This window comes from Alternaria incomplexa (assembly GCF_024043165.1).
Source record: "Alternaria incomplexa strain BMP 0042 chromosome Unknown scaffold_6, whole genome shotgun sequence".
NCBI lineage: Eukaryota > Fungi > Ascomycota > Dothideomycetes > Pleosporales > Pleosporaceae > Alternaria > Alternaria incomplexa.
The window spans coordinates 1006427-1030026 of NW_026249855.1; the positions used below are offsets into that span (position 1 = coordinate 1006427).

The window sequence follows — 23600 nt, forward strand, 5'->3', positions numbered from 1 at the left end:
AGCAGGCGCGAGCAGCCCAGTGCATTCGGCTCAAATTGTCCAAGGATAATGCAGTGATAGCAATCTGAGCAAGGATAGTGGCCTGTTCTATTGTTAGATTGTTGGTTTCGATAAAGATTATTCTATGCTCACAGCTACAGCTATGATGCTGCTCTCTTCCTGGATGGACTTCTTGAAATTCATAGCCTCTGCTTCATCAAAACTGCCCAGGACCTGCATCTGCATTTGCCAAACATCCTGGCTTCCAAAGGTATAGACGATGATACCGGCTGACCCGTACAGGGATGTGAAAGAGAACAAGCTCGCTAATTTCTTAACAAGTATTCTAATCGCAAACTGGAGCACTTGTAACAAATTGGATTCTAATCCGAGAGCGGCGATGGATTCCATATTTCTGAATTCTTTCGTGGTTGAAACAAAAGCTACAGAGCCTGATATGGCGTTCAGAGGGAAATGTTGCTGCAGTGTGTAGATACGGGGAGGGGATGCTCAATGTTACCCCGCAGAAGGCTGAGCAAGGCTGAGGCGTTTTGGCACGGCGACATGGCATTGTGGCAATATTGCTTCCCCATCGCGAATGTTGCAGGTTATGTTTCGTTCTTACGATAGCAAACACGTTTTTGGGTCCTATACGACACCTGTTCAATCCACGTAAGAATTCATTGCTTCAGGTCAGGTCTTGTCTTTACAGCCTCGCACGCGCCTCGTCCTTAACAACAAGCCCAAACTTCCCACTCTTCTCTTTATCCCTCAGCACTCTCCTCAGAATCTTGCCAGAAGGACTCTTCGGAATCTCATTGATGAACTCCACTTCCTTAACCCATTTGTACCTGACCTTCTTCTCCTTAACATACTCGATGATGTTTTTCCCTGCTGCAGTACTTTCTTCCGTTCCTGGCTTCAACACAACGTACGCCTTCGGCAGCTCACCAGAGTAATCGTCCTTCACGCTCATCACTGCGACATCCTCGACCTTCGGATGGCCTAGAAGTAAGTCTTCGAGTTCAGCCGGCGCAACACCAATGCCCTTCACTTTGATCAATTCCTTGATACGATCGGAGATGTGGATCATGCCCTCTTCGTCGATAGCACCGCGGTCGCCGGTATGAAGGAAGCCATCGGCATCGAAAGTGTCGCGAGTAGCTTTCTCATTGTTGAGGTAGCCCATGACGACTTGTGGCCCACGAGCGAGAACTTCACCGTCTTCTCCAACATCGCCTTCCGTACCGTCGTCTTTGATGATCTTGACTTCGGTCGAAGCTACGATTGCACCACCAGAGTGAGCGTACTTGTATGAGAACTTGGAAGGCGGGTGCGCAGTAATGCACGAACACGACTCCGTCATCCCATATCCTTGCTTGAAACCGGTGTTGGGAAACTTCTTTTGAAGCTGCTGTATAATCTCTTCCGAAAGCGGGGCGGCGCCAGAGGAGAATCGTGTGACATGGCTGAGATCGTACTTGTCGACCAATGGGTCGCGCACGAGTCGGATGAGAATCGGTGGCACCAGTAGAAGCTCACTAAGCTTATATTCAACGATGACATCCAACATCTTTTCCATGGTAAACTGCGGAAGCATGACAACCTCGGCATTGAGCAGGACTGGCAGATGCATCTGATGGACTGTAGAGGTAGAGGCACAAAGTCAGTACATGTCTCACATGCACTTCGTACAGTCAGAACTTACCTAGACCGGTGATGTGGAACAGAGGAAGTACGGCCATGATCTTTTTCTGGGTTTCAGGCGTGATCTGCTGTACCTGAAGACATTGCGCTATGACATTCTGGTGACTGATCATCACAGCCTTTGGCAATCCAGTCGTTCCAGAGGAGAAAGACAGGAAACCGCAAACGTCCTTGTTCTTCTTGCCAGGAGGCAGCTTGAACGCGGATGTCTGCCCGGTGTCGCCATACGACTCGCCCATACGAATTAGATCCTGAACGGTGGTGTATCCAGGTAACTCGCCCTCCAGTAAGAATACGTTGGACTGCGGTAGTCCTGCAGCTTTTGCGCTCGCAGCTGCGATCTCCATACTGCCGGGCGTAGTCATTAAGAACTTTGCGTCCGCGGTCTTCAGCGCGAATGTCATCTCTTCAACGTTGTATGCCGGACTAGCACCGCTGATCTTCGCTCCTACGCGGAGTCCAGCAAACATGGCCACCGGGTACCAAACAGTATTCTGGCTGAACAGCGCCACTGTCTCGCCTTCTTTGAGGCCATAATTCTTCACCAGCGCGGTGGAAATGTATGTGGAGTACTTCTTCACATCGGCCCAGTTTACACGCTCCTTCGTGATCGCGTTTTGGAATCCAGCTAGTTCGTTCGGTGGGTATTTGTTGATAGGCGAGTAGGCGGAATCAAAGAGCCAGTCCCAGTCCGTCAATTCAGTTGGTACTATAGCGGTCAGCATCAATGATAATGCATTGGCATGGTAGATTCGACTTTTGACAACTTACGATCGATGGGTGGCTGCCTTGACTTGAAAATCACCATCTTGACGCAATTGGCTCAGCAATGAATCAAAAACAACACGCGACTTATAACCGGATAAACTGATGCGAGGAAAGTCGCACTGCAGAATCGTAGTGAAAAGCGCAGTACAGAAGGTGACGGGTCAAGAAGCGAGTGACCATCAAATGGGCCGCCTCCATACTTTCTAATAGGCGACTGCCACCATGCTTCCTCGGCGCGCTCATCTCCATCGGATTCGCAGCGCTCGAGTCGATCGTGGAGCGGGGATAAGGCGCAAGGCGGGGAAAGAGCAGCTACCGAGCTATCCGAAAGCGTTCAAGATCGACATACCCTCTGACGTTTGTTCGGGTAACATCCGAGCCAGGGTGTGTAAGAGCCGCTTCATTGCCACACACCAGTTCATCTTGTTACGAGGTTTGAGTGGAACTTCAAAATCATTGGTACACAGAACCTAGATATAACAAGGCCCATGCCCAGATAGCTACCGCGACTTTCAAACCTCTCATCACGACTAGCCGAGCCAATCCGTCATCTCCACAACCAACATGTCCGACGCAGGAGATTCGCAACAAGACCCTATCTTGAAAGTAGAAAGCAACAAAGACCTCAGAATCACTCTCATCGGCACCGGAACTATTGGCCTATCTTTCGCCGCATTCCACCTATCCCACCTTCTCGGCCCTTCCCAACTCACCATCTACGATACCCGACCAGATGTCGACCAATACATCGAAGAAAACCTACCAAAATTCTTCGCAGAAGAACCCGCAGCAGCCGCTATATCCAACATTCGCATCGCCAAATCCCTCGAAGCAGCTGTAGAAGACGCCCACATCATCCAAGAATCTGGTCCGGAGAACCTCGCCTTTAAGAAAAAACTATGGGCGAACGTGGAGAAGCATGCACCAGAACACTCGCTGTTCTGGAGTAGCACATCTGGTATCCCAGCCTCGCAGCAGGCGCAAGATATGCAGAACAAGTCGAGGTTATTGGTCGTGCATCCGTATAACCCGCCGCACATCATGCCATTGCTAGAACTAGTGCCGTCGCCGGATACCTCGGAGGAAGTCATCAAACGGACGCAGGAGTTTTGGAAGGGTCGTGGGAGAGTACCGATAAATATTAAGAAAGAGACGACTGGCTTTGTGGCGAACAGGCTGGCATTTGCGCTGTTGCGCGAGGCTGTTCATCTCGTGGACGAGGGCGTTGTTTCGGTGGAGGAGTTGGATAGTATCGTAGAGAGTAGTATGGGACCGCGATGGGCAGTCGCTGGGCCGTTTAAGAGCTATCATGCTGGCGGTGGACCGGCGGGGTTAGAAGGCTTCTTTAAGAATATTGGGGGTACGGTGCAAGATTGTTGGCAGGATGCGGGGAAGCCAAATGTTGGAGACGGATGGGAAAAGAACATTTTCAAGCAATCGCAGGATGCGTACGGTACTGTGGATGTCGGTGAGCGCGATAGGTTGACGCGAAGAGTGTTGGAAGTGTTAAAGGAAGAGAGAAACAAAGGCGCACAAGCCTCAGAGGATTGAATGCAACCAAGACTAAGCAACCAATGTATTGTTTGGAAGAGAGCTGAGAGTCGACGACGTATTAGTACATCTAAACGATAAGGTACAAGCTGGTGATGACACTAGGTCCAATGAAGAGACCAAACCAAAACACAATGTTCCCCAACGTATCTCTCCCCTTCATGAACTTCGTCTTGCTGAACGCTGCCAGCGGCAGCTGCGTCAACTGGAAAGTGAACAGATACCCCCTGACCTTCTTGAACAAACAGAACATGAGAACCTCATGTACAATAGCGCTGAGCAAGAAAGTGAAGAACGTTGCCTGCATCTTAGATAGATGGAAAAACGATATCGACGAGTGGTAGACATGCCGAAGCAGGAAGTTGTGGACCGGTCGGTTCCAGTCGCGAGCGTATTGATCGAAGGATACGGAGTTCCACCACGCGCCGTAGAAACCGCGGTCGGCAAAACGCGTGACTTCTGCCAATACGTTAAGGAGACACTCCCATATGACGTACCAGCTGAGCAGCTGTTCGAGGAGAAGGGGGAAGAGCATATCGGATACTATAAAGGAAAATTGTTAGCGGTGTGTTCGACGGTCTCATAGCGATGTAGCACTTACCGACCCATGGAAACTCTTTCCATCGCTCATCGAGCGACATGCCAGCCTCTTTGTGTCGCATAGTCTCTACGACTACTGGGTAGATGTATGCTTGCGAGATGATGATCATAATCCAGATGACTCCCAGGGTGGCCGCTGACTTTTCCGCTACATACCACCAGTTGATGCGTTCCTGCCTGGGGTACTCTAGATCGTAGACGAGTGTGGGAAGGCACGCCCACTCTACAAAGTTGTAGAACGTTAAGTTGTTCGGGTAGACGTTATCGGTGGTAGTGCACTTTCCACGAAGCTCTTCATCAAGAATCGTAATCTCGGTGGTGAGCACGCGTCGAAAGGCTTCAATCTGTTCCGAATCCAGCGGGTTGCCGGTTTCAATAGCTTTGCCGATAGATGCAATCTCAGACTCTTCCTTTGATAAATTGGTGGAGTACTTTGGCCCAATGCTTCCCCGACGCGTCAACTGGCCTTGGTCAGATTTCTCAAGACCGGAAGCAGTTAGCGCTTCATTCGGAGGATCTGTTTGGGTCGGGCCTTCATGCGCTTTGATATCATCGAGTTGACGTAGTTTCTCACGGAGCAGATTGCGTCGTCGATATACTCGCGATACTATTGATAATCAGCTCAGGTCTCTTATTTCAGTGCGGATCACATACAATAGCCGTTGTAGAAGGAGTAAGCGTGCTGCTTCATCAGCAACACGAAGACGTGGAGAACGATGAAGACTGTATGAGTCCAAGGCCAGTCTCGCCAGAAAGTAACCCAGATGATGGTGCAAGTGAAGAAAGTCTGCCACAAAGACTGTATGAGCCAGCCTGAGCCGTTCCAAGTCAGATATTCGTTGACAATGGCCTTGTGCAGGAAGAAGCCAAAGCTGGTGGCTACACACATTGCGACATCAGTCGTCAACATGACGAACAAGTCTTTGTCGATCATCAAGTGCAGAATCTCTGCATCCCCAAATACGGAGCCTTTCGTCCTGTAGTTACCTGCAGCTATTCGCGCGAGTAGCAAAGCCATCGCAATCCAGAAGAGTGTGAAGAATCCATGAAACGGGGAGTGCGCAGCGGACGCGTTCTGGCGGTCGAATGTGGTGAACTGTTGTGTGAAGACAAGATCGCGGGGTTTCCCCTTCGCCTTTCCATTGAGTTTCTCAGCCTCTCGCCGCAGACCTGACTGAAGAACCTCTTGGAAGACGGGATCTTTAGCAGTGAAGGTGTATTCGCCCTTCTTTCCCGATTGCTCTAAAACGACCTGGATGCTCTTCCTACGGCCTCCGGGTTTCTCGACCACCTGCGTTTCTGAACCACTGTCATCGGACGGTATCGCTGTCGTGCTTCGACTTCGCGAGTCTGCTGCTTGCTCATCGTTTTGGGGACTCAATGTTGTTGCGCCGTCCACATCCAGTGTTTCCGATGCTGCGTTGGCTGTCCACGTGTCGTGACTACCGAGCGCGGGTCGCGTCGACAGTCCCTGCAATACGTGTGCCATTGCTGACTTCTTGGGCACCAGCGGTGTAAATTAGGATTTTTGACTCTGCAGCTTCCTGTCTGTGTCGTCTTCAATAGTTTGCGGTCTGAAGATGGATACGCGGCAGTCTGAGGATATATAGCGGATGTCCGTGGCTGGTAGAGAGACTTGTGGCGTGGGTCCCTTGTAACGGAATCATCGGAACAGGTGGATGTTACGAGCTCACGGCGAGATGTAAGACGACGGCCGAGCTATGATAAGATAAATCAGAGCAGCTGACCGCCTATCCTCCGAAAGAACAGATGCGCGTGAATGAGACGCGCAGGGAAATGGCTTTTGGTCGAGGCGACGAACATGATGTAATGCCGCGCCCTGCATCGCGGAAACTGATCCGTGGCTGCACTAGCCACGTCACGTGAAGCTCCAGCCACTCGCAAGGCTAAATTGCCCGGGCGATCACCTGGGCACCTTTGGGCGGCCTTCCTGTCATGCCGTGCCTTCGCATCGTTCCACTTTACGACGCGACACTCTCTTGAGCCGCTTGCAGAGCCGGACTACCCGCAGACCACTGCTATTTGAGGCACAGCCCTGTCTTTTTTTGTTTAGAGTCGGCAACAGCGTTGATCCCGACGTAACCCGCAACCAGCCTCCCCGTCTCATTTCAACATACTGCGGACATGACTTCCTACGAGAAACACAAGCCAGTATACTTTTCTTTTCAAATGCACTGCGCTCGGGGTTTGCCAGATAATATGTCTACGCGCTGAGGCTTTGACACCCCGGCTCCAGGGCGTCCACAGGATCTCGCGCACTCTCGCTTCGATCCTTCTGGCACAGTAAGGCGCCCGACAAACGCTTTGAGAGGCTTAGCGACGCTTCAGTTGCCCCTGACTTAATCCGAAAAACGGGAAAAACGGGAAGGCCGCAGGCTGTGAGAAGGCGGAGCACTAATGCAGCATGCAGTTGTTATTGCTGAAATACTCTTGAGGTCGCCGCGAACCGTGTTTCGCGTCTTATCGTTAGTCGAACGCCAACTCACCTCCCATTGACTTCGGAAATCCAACTTAGGGACTTGATCAGCACCAACACTCTTTTGCCATGGCACCCAGACGCAGCGGCGGCGGTGGCACCGGATACAGCAATGCCTCATGCCCGGACGCCTTCAATACGCCGTACGCCCAAGCCGCGCTCGCATTTGTGGTGCTGTTCCTGGTTCTGTACACGGGTATTTTCATATCGACGTTCTTTGTTCGCAAGAAGAGCGGTGCCGGAAAGAAGTTGATTGGTGTACCTTTCGTTGTAGCCCTATTCCTCCAAGTCATGTAAGGACAAAGTATCTTTCACCGGCTTTAGAAGTGCTAACATGCTCCAGCGCGCGAATTTTGAGTCTCGTAAGCCAAGTCATGTCAGAGTGCGACAATATCAACTACTTTGATTATTGGAATATCAACGTTGCCTCCGCCATCATGAGCAGTTTGGCCAATGCTGCGCTGCTGTTCGTGTTCGTCTACGTCCTGAACTCCATGCTGCACAAGCAATTTGGGAACATGTCATCTGGTTCCAAAACCGTACTTCTGATTACCATTGGCGTTGCGTTTGCTGTCATCCTAGCAGACGTTAGCATGTTTGCCTACGTCGCATTGGCGGACAACTCCTTGGAATCCAACTGGGACTTTGCGTTACTAGTTTCAAATGGTCTCGATCTTGCCTACGACATCGTATGGATGATCGTTGTTATTATTTCGGCGGCTATGTCTCTGTCAAACGTTTCGGCATTGAGATCAAGACGCTTACCCGGAGGTGTAAGTCCATGGCAGCTACTATCTACTGGTACGTTTGCTAACAGCCCCAGGACCTCTTCGGCTGGGTTACCGCCCTCTATGTTACCCTATTCGTGAACGCATCATTGGGGGTAGTCTACTCATCCAGTATCTACTGGCCCGTAACACCTTCTCTTGGCGCATCGCTGGCCTTGTCTTACATCATGGGCTTAATCAAATGTTTGGCTTTTATAACGCTGCTGGGCATCGCCAAACACGTCTCCTGGAACCAGACGATCGAGAAGACCGAACAAACGTATGCGCCCGTTACGCAGCAGCAGGTCACGTACGGCTATGGCAATGGACAACAGGATTACTACCAGCAGACACCCGAACTTGTACATGTCAAGTAGGTGGAGGGTAGCTGAGGGCGCTCGATGAAGTCACACGCCATTCCTACGTTTTTTCTTGCATTGCCATGCTGTTTCGCTATATACCCAGAGCCTAGCTTCAGAACATGATGTTTATACCATTCACATTCTGCATGATGCGCCAGACTGACCATACTCTTTCAAAGTTCCTGCACTGTATGGTCTCCCAACTCTTCTGCTTGTTCATCCTGCAGCCGGTGTATTAGTGCGAAGCTCGGCCGCGATAAAACCGAAGAGAGCTGCTTGCCCATTCATTCTTTGGTGCACGTGTCATTGTCAAGGTATAATTTGTAGAAATGAAGAGGAGCTCGTCTTTTTCTTCAGTCGACTGGTGTGAGATGGTGATTCGATGCGGAGGCGCGGAACTGAGGAATCGAAACAGGCAGGCACACCTGAGGGTCACATGCCCTGCACTGGACCCAAGCACTACGTAGGACACCTATCATGTCTGTACGCGAAACGATTGTCGCATATCTTTGCCTGCATTGCTCACAGCGCTGTACAGTATCGCATGTGCGACGGCATTCTCATTTGCTCTAATCCCCATGGCAATGTGTTCACAGCATGCGGCTGCGCCTCAGCCGCAGCGGGTCATGCAGGCACTCAGCCTTCCTGCGAAGCCTGCTTTACCACTCGGCCCACCCTTATCTTCGCGCTCAGTCTTAGCAATAGGAGCGTGCGACACTTTCGAACGGACAAGTAATGCGCACATAGCAAGTACCCTATGATGGCCGAAGTCGTAGGCCTCGCAGCTAGCATCATCCAGATCGCGGGGGCTGGCGCCAAGCTCAGCGTCGCGTTGTACAACTTCACGAACTCAGCCGCACGGGCAGACCAAGACGTCAAGGACATTGCCGACGATGTAGAGCTCACATCGAATGCGCTCGAAAGCGTTGGCAGGGTGTTTGAGTCCGAGGAGGCCGGATCCATCGTGTCGAAGAAGGCTATCCAGGACGCTAACAACATCATCAAAAAGTGCCAAAGCGTCTTCGACGAAGTATCAGAGATAGTAGAGAAGAGGAGAAAGACTGCAAAAGATGGAAAGAAAAGCTTGAGCGTGATGGGTAAGCTGGCCTGGCCGATGAAGGAACAGCGGGTCGAATTGAACCGAAGGAGACTTGAGAGTTTGAAGAACAGCCTTGTGCTTTTGTTGCATGTCTTGCAATTAGCCCAAAGTCAGGCGCGAGGGTGAGCCGAGTTGATACACTACCATGAATAAGATGCAGCTGACAATAGCCACAGAAGAATGGAAAAAGGTGTCTTGGATGAAGAGCGTAAGAAGATCCGCGAACTGCACCAGCGACAGCAGGACTCACTCAAAAGCCTGCAAGCTCTCGAAAACAGATTCTGTCATATCGCAATCAATGACCAAGAAACCCTTCGAGGATCAAGCGTCGCCTCTCGTGTTCCAACTTTGGAGCTTATGACTAGCGCTCCCGTTATGAAGCTCCCTCCGCTAGAGAAGCCTTCAAAGCCTCAGAAAGACACCATTACCATCGACCTTTCAACCGCAGATGATTCAGACACTTCTGATAGCGACGCTACGATGTCAGGCGATGAAAATGAGGAGCAGATCTCGACCGAAGAACTGGCAAGAGCAGCGGACCATGTGAAGAAACTTCTGAAGCGCATCACAATGCTACAGAAGAGCTTCGATGTTGACAAAAAGAAACATCAGAAGCGACACGTGCACAAGATGTATCAACGCTTTTGTCGCAAATTTGAATCAGGTATCAAGCTTCCGTCAGCTGCCGACTTTGGAAAGGTTGCTCCATTCATCGATTTCGATATGAACGATAACTCGGGTAGTTTGGAGAACTTTGACTTCGATAGCTTTCTTCACGTTTCGGATGAGAGCACGCAGTTTCCATTGGATGGTTTCTATTTCAGCCAAGGGCATCGTTCAGTGCCTCAGCAAACAACCAATCTTGATGCCATACCGTCGACGCAGAGCTCACAGCACCCGCCTCTTATGTCCCGTGAATCTGTGGAAACGATTCCATCATCTGATGCGCAAACGCCCCATTATCCTCCAGTGCCGAGTGGAACTGCAGCCTCAGACTTTCCGTTGCATCTGTCTGGTCAGCAACAACGACCTAATTTTGGTCAAGGACAGTCAGCACTGGCTCAGCAGACTCCTGAAGCATTATCGCAGACGTGGGCGCAGAGTCAGATGCAGGCGCAGTCCATGGCTCATCAGAGGCAGGCGCAATCCATGGCTCAACAACAGGCTCAAGCGCAGCACCAACAGGCTCAAGCGCAGCACCAACAAGCTCACGCGCAGCGCCAACAAGCTCATTGGCAGCACCAACAAGCTCATTCGCAAGCTGCAATGCAGCCAATGTCAGGAATGATTCAAAGCCTGCCTGGTTCTGCTATGCCCATGCTCAACAGGCCCATGCTACCACCAGTCTCTACTTCTAGTCCTTCTATGTCTACTTACAGCAGACCTGTGATTCCTGAGATATCTCGGTCATCACAAAGCGGTGTCGAAAGCTCGCTGCATACCGAGTCTCCCACGCTGACCGCAGATTCGACACTCTTACCACAACCGCCGAGCCCTACCACTGCCCTGCGAGACTATCAATATCAGTTGATGTTCTTGGATTGTCGAAAAAGGAAAAGGAAACCACTTTTGGAGCGAGAACAAGATGGCACCAGCCAATCGATGACGGATAATTCGATGATAGAAAATATCACTTCTCAGCCTGAAAGCAGTGCGAGACAAGATGCGCACGCATCTACACGCATCTCAGGTTGGCCAAGTGCAGGCTCTGGGAAAGTATGGGAACCGTACAATCTCAGGTTATCCTCTTCGAGTGGATATGAGGGGCTTCCTGCGCGACCCGACCTCTCTGTGCTTAGCAACCTGTCTCACAAAGCCCGCACGCCTTCGAACGCGTCCATGATAGACCCATACCCATCACGGTTGCCGGATGATAGAACGGAGCAGGACGATGGCCAGCGTTCGTCAAGGAAAATACGGCGTTTGGTGAAAGATGAGGATGAGCCCTGTACCAAGGATGCTGCTGACCTAGTGTTGAAGCTAGAGGACAACGAGGAGATGAGGGAGACCGAAACGGCCTCAAGTCCAGTGGACAGAGACATCGTCGATGTGCTGCTCGAGGAATGGACAGTACCAGTGTATTGACGGCTACATGCCCCTCAGTCTTGTTCCAAGACTGCGCAACGGCTTCACATAGTCGTATCATTCCAAAACTATCTTAGCTGTGACACTCAAGATGCACATCAACCGACTGCTCGTATACCCTCAGAGGATCATTACTCCACCACCGTAAACTTCACTTCCCCTGCGCCCTCAAACTCGATTTTCGTACCCACCTCCAACCCTGCACTACTCCAAGAAGCAAGGTAGCCCATAATCTCCTCGACCGTATCCTCCGTCCACCACCACGATCCGCCGAGATGGCAGAGTATGTACTCTTTGCCAACCTCAAGCTTCAATCTGTCCATTTTTCTGCCTCCGAAATCTAACTCTCGGTGTTCGATGTACGTCTTTTCGAATCGTATGAACTCGTCTCTTTCGATCTCATAATGATCGCGGCAGATCTCTAAATAAGGTTCGAGCTTGCAGCGCGACGTTGCGTCGAGGATTGCCAAGTCGGATTGAAGAGACTTGACCCATGCGCGATCTGCGTGGACTGTAAAGGGATATGCGGCGTCCGTCGAGAACGTGAGCGTGAAAGCAAATCTCTTGGTGGGAGAGGAGAGGGAGTATGTCGATGGTGCTGATAGAGAAACGGTGACTTTTGGTGTCTTTGGTCGCGAACTTCGGGTCTCGAAGATGACTGTGTCGTTGCCGTTGGCGGCCTGCCAGGGTATAGTCGGTGCGGCTGGTGTAGGAAGTTCAGACGCAGATAGCAAATCGCCCAGGCTTCCTGAAAGAGAAGTCGAAGTATTCACCGCGCTGACTGGCCAATGCGAAATTGGGGTTGTCGGTTTGAAGCACAGTCTGTACTTCCTATTTGGTCGGAGAGCAGTAGTAATGAACGGCATTTCGCAGGACTTACTGGGCCTCCCTGTCGTAAAAGTGACTTCGCTTTGGTCTTCGCGAAAGAGAACTGGCGCTGTGCGTTGGCGCACGACTTCAACTTCCTCACCCGTCTCATTGTCGACACACTGGATAAATTGGCTGGAGTTCATGGGCTGGTAAAGCCTCGAGCCTGCGAGACCATCTTGGAGGTATATAACTCCCTCTTTGAAGTTGTACTCTGCGATGATGAGGACTATGAAGAAGACGGGATCGTTTGAGAGATAGCATGTTTTTGTAACGAGAAGCTCGACTTCAGCCCGCGGGCGAACATCGGTCATTTTGTCGATGTTGCTGGGTATCGGAATTACTACGGTCTTTCGATAGAATCTGAGGTCATGTGTAGCATGAAAGCAGAGCTTGATTGTGATTCAGAAAGTGTTGCAGTTCTTGACTGTACCCGTCGGCTGATGTACACCACCTGGGCACTGACGTCAGAGGTCTCATCACTCAGTACCAGTAGAGGACGCTTCCACGCAGCATAATCAAATGAGCAACCATTAGGTCATTAAAATCCAAATCCACTCCCTTCTCATCCTCTCATCTACCACCAGCCTACAGATCAACCCAACACTTAGTACACCTCTGCCTCGCCAAACCAAACGGCCTTTTTCCCTCCTCATCCTCCCAAGTCTCCGTATCAAACTCACTAACCACTCTTCCCTTAAACGGCTCCTCCACACCATTACTCCAAAGATGCGTCACAGCATCTGCAATACACTCAATCTGGATACCCCTAAACCCCATCAACTCGGCCTCGCGCCGCAGCCAACGCGCCGCCCCAGACGCAACACCCTCGCCTTCATAGTCGTGGCGTGTAGACGTCGCATTGCGCATAAGCACCTGACCTGGTGCGGTAGCTTTCCACTCCGCTGGATCCCTCGGATCGAGCTTCCTCAGAGCGCCGAAGAGCGGACTGAATTCTGGTATCGCTTCGTCTACCGGGCCCATCTTCGCGGAATCGAGAGGGACGAAGTTATCGTACGACAACGCTATGCTAACCAATGGGAAGTCCATCTGCCGGAGTAGTCTCAAGCCCTCTGCCTTCCGCCCTTGGATTTGCTCCACGCTGTTCTCCTCCGGTTCGTTGACATCCCAGAATAGCTTACCGCCTGCTTCTTTCGCCTCGGGGGTCTTGAACTGGTATTCTGTGTCGAAGACGCCGTAGGACAGGCCAGAGTCGATTTGGTGGGCGACGAGGTACTCGAGTTTTCTGGCACTTTCTAGTGTCCAGCGGCCGAGTGCTTTGTCGGGCCAGATGTGCTGCCAGATGGCGGAGTGGAAACCGTGGCTGTGGGCTAGGATGGCGGTCGCCCAGAGCAGATGTTCGGATTCCAGTTTACGGATCTCATAGCGGGGCTTTAGAGAGGAGGGGTTGGAGGGAGTAGGCGTCTTGGTGTTTGTTGCTGGTTTAGACATGTTCGCGTGTGTGGAGACGAGAGCCTACTGGGACTGTCTCTTCAAGTAGGAGGTGAAGGGGTTGGTGTCGATATCGATGGGGGTAAGTTCTGATTCGTACGAGGTGTATTTGTACCTTTCCACAGTAAGACACGTTGAGCTTCAAATGCTAGCTAGCCTACGCACTCTTATAGAGAATGAGGAGGTGCCAAGAGCGACAATATAGTGTGTAACTAGCACGTGAGTGTTGGAAAGCAAATTCTCTGGCGTGCAAGACAGGCGCGATTAGAAATCGAAAGTTATGCGTGCGAGTGCGTTTTGGAGGGTGCACTTCATGCATAAGAAAGGCTGACGCGAATGATCCACGCATGCAGTGCAAATCGACCTGCAAGCTTGTAAACCTTACCCTAATCCTCGCTTTTTTATCCAAAAATGGTCGAAAACGCGGGTAACAAATTCTGTGTGCAGGCACTCTTGTCCGTGTTAGGAGACCGAGATAGTACCAAGCTGCGAGGCTTACGCGCCTGAATGCAGTATGTTGAGCCGACCCACACATGTCCCTCGTATAAAGTACTATACATCAGGACCCTTGTTAATCGTATGTTTTCGGCTAGGAACAGATCTGTAAGGCTCTCGGTTAGTGACAGATGTTGCCACTAATGATGGTTTTGTAAGACCTGCAAATTCGTCAAGAAAGTCTCTGTTCCGAATTAGTCATCAGATCCATGATACCCACGACAGTCAGGAGAAGTATGTTTCTTATTGCACGGCGCAAGGCGCACAGAGGGTTAGATTAGTCCTTTACCCTCCTGTAAGAACGCAATTCCTCGCTCTTTTAACTTGAATTTCTGGATCTTTCCACTCGCAGTCTTGGGGTAGTTGTCGACCCAAAAGACGTACTTCGGCACTAGTTCATACTGTCAGCATAGTTCCTAGGCGGGCCCGAGGCTTCGGATCCGATGTTCTAGGAGCGCATGGACTTACCTAAATGGTGGCTCAATTTCTCCCTGACCCAGTTTCGCACTCCGTCCGCAGTCACGTTCCCATCATCGCCAGCATGCGTGACTATGAAGGCTGCGACAACCTCACCGTACCGCTCGTCAGGTAGACCCACCACGCTAACCTCGCTGATAGCAGGATGAGCGAAGAGACAATTTTCGACCTCTAGCGGATGGATGTTCTCGCCCCCCTTGATGATCAGATCTTTTATCCTGCCAGTAATCTTGATGTATCCTTCTTCGTCCATGGACGCCTCATCTCCGGTATGCATCCATAGCATACCGTCTTCGTCCGGTTGTAGAACTTCCTCTGTGCGTGCTGTATCACCCCAGTACCCTTTCATGAGGAGGTAGCCTGACACTGCGAGTTCGCCGCGTTGGCCTACGTCAAGTGTGCGCGACCAGTCTGACGGACTGACGACTTTGGCGCGAACGTGTGGGAGAAGACGACCGACGCTGTCGATGCGCTTTTCGATGGGGTCGTCCGTGGTGGTCATGGCTGATACAGGAGAGGTCTCGGTCATGCCGTAACAGATGGTCAACTCAGTCAAGTTCAGGTTCTTGTGTAGCTTGCGCATGAGTTCCGAGGGTATAGCAGAGCCTGCTGCAATGCCGGTACGCAGATATTGAAAGCCATCTTTGGGTACAGCTCCGTGAGCCAGCAGCTCCAGTTCAGCTACGAACATGGTGGGGACGCCATAGAGGGCTGTGCATTTGTATTCGCGAACGGCTTCAAGTGTGGCCAGGGCGTTGAAGGCTTCGGCGGGAAAGACGATGGCGCTACCGTGGGTGGCCGTGGCCATGTATCCCAGAATGCATCCAAAGCAACTACAAAGAGTCAGTTGATGTTGACGGTAGATCGCTACAAGGACTTACTGGAACAATGGAGGCGGACAGCACACAACGTCGTCTGGCGTTAACAGCATCCTATCGCCGATGCTATTTCCGTTGTTCAAGATACTCCTATGACTTAAGCACGCAGCTTTCGGCATGCTTGTAGTGCCAGACGTAAATTGGATATTGACGATGTCATCCGGATGCAGGCGTTGATCTTCGAACGCATTGTCCTGTGCGCCATCCTCGAATACGTTCTCGTATCTCTTTAGGCTCCTATAGTCTCCCAGATCCACCCTGCCTTGCGCATTATTTACCAGTATGACGTTCTTCAGCGACGGGACGAGTTCGGATTCGAGGGTCGAGCCGGCGAGGTTGGGTATCAAGTGCGTGAGGAGCGAGATATTTGATCGCGGGTCTTTACGCGGGAGGTTCGTTTCGGCCCCGATGATGAGATGCGCGACATCTAGGTGGTTGATCGCATTGAGGACTTGGGGTGCGTTGAACGAGGGATTCAGTGGCACCTGTGTAGCTGTTAGCTGCTAGTACCCATGCTTCTAGCTGGTTGGCTACATACCAGTATCGCTCCCAGTTTGAACAGCGCGTACGTGAGCTTTCCCTGGTCAGCAACTATACGTCTCCAACATGCTTCCACCATACAGTAGCGAACTCAGCATTGTTACCCAGACTGACGGCGACTCTTTCTCCCTTCTTCACGCCAAGCTTCTGCAGTCCCCTGGCAAGCCTGTTCGAGTCGCGATCGAGCGCATCGTACGTCAGGCGTATATGTTGATGATGCGATATCACTCTGTACGAGTATTAGCAATGCGTCCTTGCAGCTTGGTCCAGTTGGCACACACGCGTTCCGGTCACCGTATTGCTTCACAACCTCGTCAAAGTGCTGTGGTACCGTCTTCTCCAGCAATTGCGGCTGTCATAACGTCAGTCTCCACTATCACACCATCGGAAAGCTAGGAACATGCCTCATTGGGTCCAATGCTGTATGCTTGTGTGAGTAGACCGCGTCGTGCGCAGTAAGCAGGTCTACGGGACCTTGCAGCGCGAGCAAAGAGCGACCGGAGCATCTTCAGACGCGGAATGCATCGAAGGTAAGGAAGGATACACGTGCATCCTGAGATATGCTCGTGTGGAGAAAGCTGGTGTTAGTGAGCTTCGTTCGGAACTGAGCCGCGGGCCAGGTACGAGACTTGCGGGGTAGCTGTGGAGAGCTAGAGGCGCGCACGCGGTTGACGTCGGATAGCTGTCAGGGGTCTTCTCACTCCAAGACTTAGCATATTATGTAGTTGAATGTAACTGAGCATTGCAATACTACTTCCTTTGAGTTTCAGACACACCCGACTACTTCATGAGCAAGTCATAGTTCATTCCTATCGCCGTCCCTCCATCCACTCCCCATCCTTCGCAACCACCCCCACCAACCCTCACCACCCACATCTCTAAACTTCACAACACCACCATCCACCATGTCATTTCCACTGAACATTCAATCCCCCTTCTTCCTTCCCCCTCTGTTCGCAAGCCACCCCTTCCCCGTGAAAACCACAAGGCGGAAGCCACCGCCCCTACCCATGGGCTGCAGACCCGTCTCCAGTATATCGTGGAAATAGTGCGATTCGGGTATATGCATGTTCCAAATTGCGACATTGACTTTTATTTCCTTCTCCCCGTAGACAATGCGTATTGTCTCTTCTATAAGAGATGCCTGGCGTGCACGACCAATGTGGTCTAGGTCGAAGCCAATTTTGTGGAAGGGGTTGGTTGGTAAGGTTGGTAGGGTTGTGCTGTTGGAGAGGAAGCCGACGAGGGCTGCTGCCAGGAGATTTGCGGGCAGCATGATCTCAAGATGATGGTTGCAGGATATTTTGTACTTGAGAACGCTTGTGAGCATGCGTTTGGGCAATAAATAGATTTGGGTTTGATGCTTGTGATGGTATTAGCGATGGTACGACGCCGCTCAAATACAGGCCTTGCAATGTTACACAGCGTCAAGCGCACCTTGGCTTTGTCTCGTTAGCAGAATCATCACATCAGTGCACAAAAAACAACTTTGAACGTTCCATACATGAGTCTACAGAAGACACCAGAAGCAAGGTCTTGAGATAATCCTAAACTCCAAAGAGATCACTCCTGCTACGTCCTAAATGCTACCGCTCAAACTCAAGCACTCTTCTACTTGCATCACTAGCCGACCGGTTCCTAGTCGGCTTGATCTCTTCCCCAGTACCTGTCGGTGACAGTAGGTCCAGCGGTGCTTCCCCCTTTGATGCGCCCACGTCCGCCGTCTCGGCACCCTCCAGGAGGTCCAGGTCTTTCGCATCAACCTCCTCATCATCGTCATCATCTTCTCGTCCGTGTCGAGCTTCCTTATCCAGCTCCTTTTGAGCTTCATCATATCGCCTTCTGACTTCGGTTGCGACGCGCATTCCGTCGTTGACGATGTTGTCGAGCATGCCTCGTAGGCCTTTGCCGGGTGGTACAACACCAGCACCAGCGCCGCCAACAACACCACCCAATCCTCCACCTCCGCCGCCTTGCCTTCCAGCGTTAGCGAAAGTGGTGAGGTTGTGGAAGCTGGATCCTGAGGACAACGTTTCGTCGGCCAGGCGGAAGGACGATGAAAAGCCGACTTCGAAGAAATTCAGCAGTGCGTCATCGGCGAGAATGACCATCCGGAAAGTAGGGAGCGTTATGTGAAGAGGCTTGTTCGGGTCAAGCGCAAGGTTTGCCGACTTCGCCTTGTCGTTGCGCTCTGCAACGTCTGATTCAGTGGTATGATTTGATGGTGTTGGTGACATTGGGTTCTTTTCTGACTTCTCGAACGCGGTTGCTGTGGCTTTTGGTGTTGATGGCTCAGATCCAAAGTCTATCAGGTCATCTTCCTCGTCATCGCCAATAGCGAAATTGTCAACCTCTTCTGAGACCTGGTCAACTGCCTTATTTGACTGATTAGAAGGGTGATCGGGGTCTGCGTACTCGAAACAATGCCGAATGAAGGCGGAGACGCTGCTCAGGAACTGTTCGTCGCGACCGATGCGTTCTGAACCTGCCTCCGAGCTTACGTCAAGTGACGAGGCAGCCGGACTTGGATCGTGGACGCCTCGCCTCGACAGGAAAAGAAGAGCTTCTGAAATTCTCAAGATACCCTCACGATCAACCCTGCCATCGCCGTCGTCATCGTAGAGCTCGAAGAAGTAGCTGATGTTGGACATGATGTCCTTTGTGCCCTTTACGTGGGCAAAGCCAGTGACAACATTCTGTAACGATAATGAGTCGGTCATGTCTACATCCCACCGCCGGAATAAGCGTCGCATAAACTCGTGATCTGCTGGCTCCGGTCCTGAACCCCATGGTGACATTGGGGGTCGTTTCCTCATACTGTTTCCAAAGTACGAGTGCGGAGACTGTGTACCACTGCCCTCGGGTGGGGAGCTCGGTGAGTCAGTGATTGCCCATTTCGCGATACCTGTATCCTGTAAGCGTACATACTTAGAAAGGAAGATCCATGACTTACCAGCCAGGAACTCTCTAAAAGCATCGTAGTCCATCTGGGTAGGGCTGGGTCCAAGTGCCACACGGCCCTTCTCCGCGTTTCCAGATGTACCCATCACAACCTCAGTCGCTTTCATCCTGCTGGCTTTTGCCTTGCGCTCAGCCTCTTGTTGCATGATCTCAGCTCTTTGCTGTCGCTCGTACAACACTGCGTAGAATTTGTCGTACAAGAAGCCAAGGTCATTCACACTCAGCTTCTTGCTATCGGGACCGAGGTTGCGTATTGATGTACGCTTGGCGAAGTTTTCGATGTTCTCAAGTACGGCATCCTTGTGCTTCGCTCGCTGCTCGGAGATGGTGTTCTGTGTGATGCCCGCAAATTCTTTGAACGCGACCACCATGAGCTCTTGGAATCTAGTGACTGCTCGCAGTTTGGGGTTCTCGGACTTCGGGTGGGCAGACTCGTCAAGCCTTGAGAAGTACGACTTCAAGACTGAGATGAAGGTGCCGTCGTCTGTGGCATCGAGTAGTTCCTCGCCATTGATGCGCAGGATAGCTAGGCCGATTTGAAAGAGTACCTTTGGGCCTTCGAGGAAGAAAACATCAAGAACGCGGAAAGCAAAGATTAGAGGCATAGAGTTGATATAGAGCGAAAGAAACCAAGGTAGCGAAACAACGGACAACTGCACGTCTGATTTGACCAGATGATCCCATAGTATGGGCATCGTCTTTTCGACGAGCGATTCGAAGACCTTCTGGTCCAGCAAAGTGCCGTACATGGTTTGTGAGTAGTAGCCGGGCAGGAGGCGGTCACACAGCACGGATAGGAGGAAAAAGGCCTGAGTCTCGGACATGTAACTTGTTTCGTTAGACAAAAGCAGCTGTATATCAAGGGGTACACATACATCAGCAATGCTGCGACCACAATGTTCATCGCCTGGCAGTAGCCAACCTCCTCGTTTGTCCAGCTGTATGCCGTCAAGACTCGTCGGAGCCGGCCGATTCCCTCTTCGGACTGAAAGCCTGGATATTCCGGCAGACTCCTGTTGAGATCCTTCTCAATCTCATCGATCGCTAACGACTCTCGCCCGGAGAACTTTGCTAGGGTCTCGGTGTAGAGGTTCGGGTTTTGTAGGCGCAAGAAGAAGGCGCCCGACGTGAGCTCCCACATCTCGCCTCGTAAACGATTCGGCAGACCGACACGAATGAGCTTGTGGAAGGTAGGTTGTCGGATGAGAGTTGCGCTTCGGCCGTTATCTGCTGCATGTTAGTAAACGTCTTTAAGCACGCCTGGTGGTCATACCTCTAAGATACTCGCGCCATAGCCGTATCTTTGTCGCATCCCTCAGCTTCCGTGCGTTGCCTGGATATTTGAAGATCATGCCTAGGCCGGTATCTGGGTGTTCTCGCGCTTGCTTGCCATCATCTCCGGCTTTCTTCTGGTCGGCGTCTGTGAGAAGATACTCCGAGTAGCATTGCCCCACTACCTTGCGCAGATTGTCTACCTCCTTGATGCCCTCTCTCAGTCCCTTCTTGAGAGCATCGCAAAAGCGTTCGCAGGCCTGTCGCGACCCCGCGAGCTGAATCGTAAGCTTCTGACCAGCAGGCACCTGCGATTTCGAGTCTGGTATGCCGTTCCACGTTGTTATCGCCAGTGCGAACATGTAGCTCTGACTATGCAGCCGCTCCACCCGTCGTATGCCGCATAGCGGTAATGTGAAACCGTTGCCCGCAGGTCCCGCGCCGTGAGTCTGCCCGGTGAAGCTGCTGGAGGAGCTCAGGCTCGCGGTATTGGCGAAGCTTGAGCCCTGTGTGGAGAAGCAGAGATACTGCTCGCTTAGGTGCAGCTTGCCGACATAGTGGTTGCCCTGACTGCGCTCCTTCTCCGATGTGACGTCGCCGGGGCCCCTCGTGGAATGGTGGGGTTGAAGAGTAAGCTCGGCGGTAATCTCTTGGAGGGGGTTCTGCGAGTCGGGGAGGCGGAATTGGTAGCGGAAGAGGGTGGCTTTAGACGGTCGGCGGTCTGACGATGCGGGAGCGGCTATGGTGTTGAGCGTGGGTTCGATGTACTGCTGCGCCTTCTGCACCAAATTCGAGATGTTGAACATGGCTTCGGGCCGGCCAAAGAAGCAGAGTGAGGGTCGGTTATGCTGTATTGTGTGACTGTTTATGCCACATGACGCGACTAGATTAGCCCTCGTGAAGCGCCTTGGAGGGACTGGAGCTTTATGCAGGGCTGGTGTTGGTGGAGTCGCACGGCCACAAAGAGGCTGAGAACCGGGATGACTAAGACACGCGCTGGGCAGCTTTCTCAGGATCCGCCCAAGATTATGACGCACCCGCCAATTTCAAAGACGATGCAAGAGTCAAGTTCACGCGGACAGAAACGGGAGTGGGTCGCGTCTTTTTCAATGGTTGATTATCTGAAGATCCTCATACTATTATTGAAGCTGCCATAGCGCCTTCTGTCGCCAGACTGCGCTCAAATTATCACTCCAGCTGGTGGACTTCTTCACTCTATCATACATTCTTGCGCTCTCGCTCACGTTTCTCCACTGTCAGCCCTGGCTTAAGTGCATGTGTAGGCTCCGTCAACTCGGAGGTCGGCACCCTGGGTTTGGTTAGTTGTTGCTCATCGGTGCGGCTGAACATCACTTACAGTAACGTAGGAACTCGCGTCACTAGACAAGAAGGTGACGGCACCCATCAAGTCCTCGGGACGTCCCATCTTACCAACGGGAATGAGAGAAGTCCACTGCTTCTGAAGGTCTGGGTTGTCGTCGAGAATCTTCTTGGTGCTACAACTTTGTTAGCAACTGCGCAATCTTCGTCTCTCAGTGTACTTACAGCGCAGTAAGCATGTATCCAGGCGAAATGCAGTTGACACGAATGCCAGCGCCAGCCCACTCAACTGCCAAACTGGAGGCCAGATGTCTGACAGCTGCCTTGGCAGCGTTGTACGGAGCCTGAGGCTGTGGGACGTTGACAATGGCTCCGGACATGCTACCGATCATGACGATGCTGCCTGGTACCTTCCTCTCCATGAGGTGCTTCGCGACTGCCACAGAGTACAGGTAGGTACCGTCAACATTGACTCCCCAGAGCTTCTGTATGCGGTCATGAGGGTAGGAGATGGCATCGTAGTTCTCGGTGAAGCCAGCCGATGTAACGAGGTTGTCGACCTTGCCGTGCTTCTTCAGGATCTCGGCAAAAGATTGGTTGACAGACGTCGGGCTCGAGACGTCGCAGAAATGTGCCGTGACCTTGGGAATTCTATGTTTTGACTTAGTTGAGGTCGTAGGTGCTGCATGTGAGTATCTTACCTCCGAGACCCTGGGTTCTCCTTCTTGAAGATATCGAGCAGGCCCTTGGCTGACCGCTCACCCTCTTCCTTGTTCATGTCGACAATGGCTACATCGGCTCCAGAGGTCACCAAGGCCTGCGCCATGACTAGACCCAGACCTCGGGCTCCACCAGTGACGACAGCGACCTTGCCTTCCATGGAGAAGGAAGCCAGCGTGCGCTTGAAGTGCTCCCCTCCTCGGCCCACGACGGGGTTGGAAGGTGGTAGGTCCTTCTCTTCTGGGTACTCGACGACAATGTCGTCTCGGGTACGTGCATACTGACCCTCGTGCTCCCCACTCTCACCTGGCTCGCCCGATGTGGTTGCAGCGTTGACATCATCCTCGTTGGAGGGGTCCTTGTCGAAGCGACTAGGCGAGGACGTGAAATGTCGCTGTGAGGAAATAGCTGACTGTGCTGGTCTGAAGGTGGCACGGGGAGCTTGGGCTCTGGCCGCGCGTGCGACTTGACGGAAAACCTGAGATCTGAACATGGCTGTAGTGGAATGCCCAATTCAATTGGGTGTCGCGGTTGTTAGAGAGAAGCTCTGGATTAGGAGGAGAAAGTAGGCGTCGTGGTGAAGTAGATTATATGGGGTGATTCTAGAAGGCTCTCGAGTCAATGTGATACGACTCAGGAAGGAAGCAAGCTAGAACAGGGCAAGAAGTGGGAAATGAAGAAGAAGAATCAAGTGAGATTGGGAGTGAAGCTCACGATGCCCAAGCAGCTGGCAAATAATTTCGGTCCTTCCAAGAGCTTGAGCTTTTCCCCCACCGCGTTTTGTTGACGGACGCCTCTGACGACAGGTCTATGCAGGGCCAGGATTTGGCGAGGCCATCCCGCATGCACTCCCACCTCCGCACACTCCGCACACTGCATCCTGGCCTGTCTGGTTGATTGTCTCCATTGAAATCACACGCCGTCGCGGTTGGCACTCCACCTCCAGAGCGCTCAGTGGAGCCGCCCTAGCCGTTTGTCCTCTCCGCACTACCGCAGCTCAGCAAATCCTGACCGCCTGCTACCCCACGCTGCAGCCATTTGCCTGCCACCAGACGCGTCCACGGGTGCACCACCACCCTCCCCGTGCATGCCCTTACCTGTCCTGTAGACGTCTTACGTGTGTTGTTAATTCCAGCAATAACTCTGTTCGTACCTTCCAAGCCCTCGTTTGCACCTTCCCCGCCCTCGTCATCCCTGGAGCCA

The 23600-nt window shown here is 52.0% G+C and overlaps 9 protein-coding genes across 9 annotated transcripts; 3 read left to right on the forward strand and 6 right to left on the reverse strand.

Moving 5' to 3' along the window:
- Positions 1-685: 685 nt before the first annotated feature.
- On the reverse strand, positions 686-2494 carry J4E90_004891 (uncharacterized protein; the record flags this gene model as incomplete). The annotated part of the gene is made up of 3 exons (XM_051434452.1): positions 686-1623; positions 1688-2395; positions 2458-2494. 3 exons carry the CDS (start codon positions 2492-2494, stop codon positions 686-688), a joined length of 1683 nt encoding a protein of 560 aa, XP_051291708.1.
- A 524-nt stretch (positions 2495-3018) lies between these two features.
- On the forward strand, positions 3019-4005 carry J4E90_004892 (uncharacterized protein; the record flags this gene model as incomplete). The annotated part of the gene is made up of 1 exon (XM_051434453.1): positions 3019-4005. The coding sequence occupies one exon, from the start codon at positions 3019-3021 to the stop codon at positions 4003-4005; it is 987 nt and encodes a 328-aa protein (XP_051291709.1).
- Positions 4006-4075: 70 nt separating this feature from the next.
- Positions 4076-6094, reverse strand: J4E90_004893 (uncharacterized protein; the record flags this gene model as incomplete). The annotated part of the gene is made up of 3 exons (XM_051434454.1): positions 4076-4548; positions 4607-5212; positions 5260-6094. 3 exons carry the CDS (start codon positions 6092-6094, stop codon positions 4076-4078), a joined length of 1914 nt encoding a protein of 637 aa, XP_051291710.1.
- Positions 6095-7171: 1077 nt separating this feature from the next.
- J4E90_004894 (uncharacterized protein) lies at positions 7172-8246 on the forward strand (the record flags this gene model as incomplete). The annotated part of the gene is made up of 3 exons (XM_051434455.1): positions 7172-7395; positions 7446-7803; positions 7926-8246. 3 exons carry the CDS (start codon positions 7172-7174, stop codon positions 8244-8246), a joined length of 903 nt encoding a protein of 300 aa, XP_051291711.1.
- Positions 8247-8991: 745 nt separating this feature from the next.
- Positions 8992-11415, forward strand: J4E90_004895 (uncharacterized protein; the record flags this gene model as incomplete). Its single annotated transcript, XM_051434456.1, has 3 exons — positions 8992-9452; positions 9507-10607; positions 11130-11415. 3 exons carry the CDS (start codon positions 8992-8994, stop codon positions 11413-11415), a joined length of 1848 nt encoding a protein of 615 aa, XP_051291712.1.
- Positions 11416-11546: 131 nt separating this feature from the next.
- J4E90_004896 (uncharacterized protein) lies at positions 11547-12596 on the reverse strand (the record flags this gene model as incomplete). Its single annotated transcript, XM_051434457.1, has 1 exon — positions 11547-12596. The coding sequence occupies one exon, from the start codon at positions 12594-12596 to the stop codon at positions 11547-11549; it is 1050 nt and encodes a 349-aa protein (XP_051291713.1).
- A 274-nt stretch (positions 12597-12870) lies between these two features.
- Positions 12871-13734, reverse strand: J4E90_004897 (uncharacterized protein; the record flags this gene model as incomplete). Its single annotated transcript, XM_051434458.1, has 1 exon — positions 12871-13734. The coding sequence occupies one exon, from the start codon at positions 13732-13734 to the stop codon at positions 12871-12873; it is 864 nt and encodes a 287-aa protein (XP_051291714.1).
- A 767-nt stretch (positions 13735-14501) lies between these two features.
- On the reverse strand, positions 14502-21163 carry J4E90_004898 (uncharacterized protein; the record flags this gene model as incomplete). The annotated part of the gene is made up of 10 exons (XM_051434459.1): positions 14502-14620; positions 14698-15539; positions 15588-16069; positions 16123-16158; positions 16206-16353; positions 16406-16476; positions 17732-19029; positions 19078-19913; positions 19961-20312; positions 20359-21163. 10 exons carry the CDS (start codon positions 21161-21163, stop codon positions 14502-14504), a joined length of 4989 nt encoding a protein of 1662 aa, XP_051291715.1.
- A 461-nt stretch (positions 21164-21624) lies between these two features.
- J4E90_004899 (uncharacterized protein) lies at positions 21625-22890 on the reverse strand (the record flags this gene model as incomplete). Its single annotated transcript, XM_051434460.1, has 4 exons — positions 21625-21666; positions 21715-21853; positions 21903-22328; positions 22379-22890. 4 exons carry the CDS (start codon positions 22888-22890, stop codon positions 21625-21627), a joined length of 1119 nt encoding a protein of 372 aa, XP_051291716.1.
- Between the last annotated feature and the right edge of the window lie 710 nt (positions 22891-23600).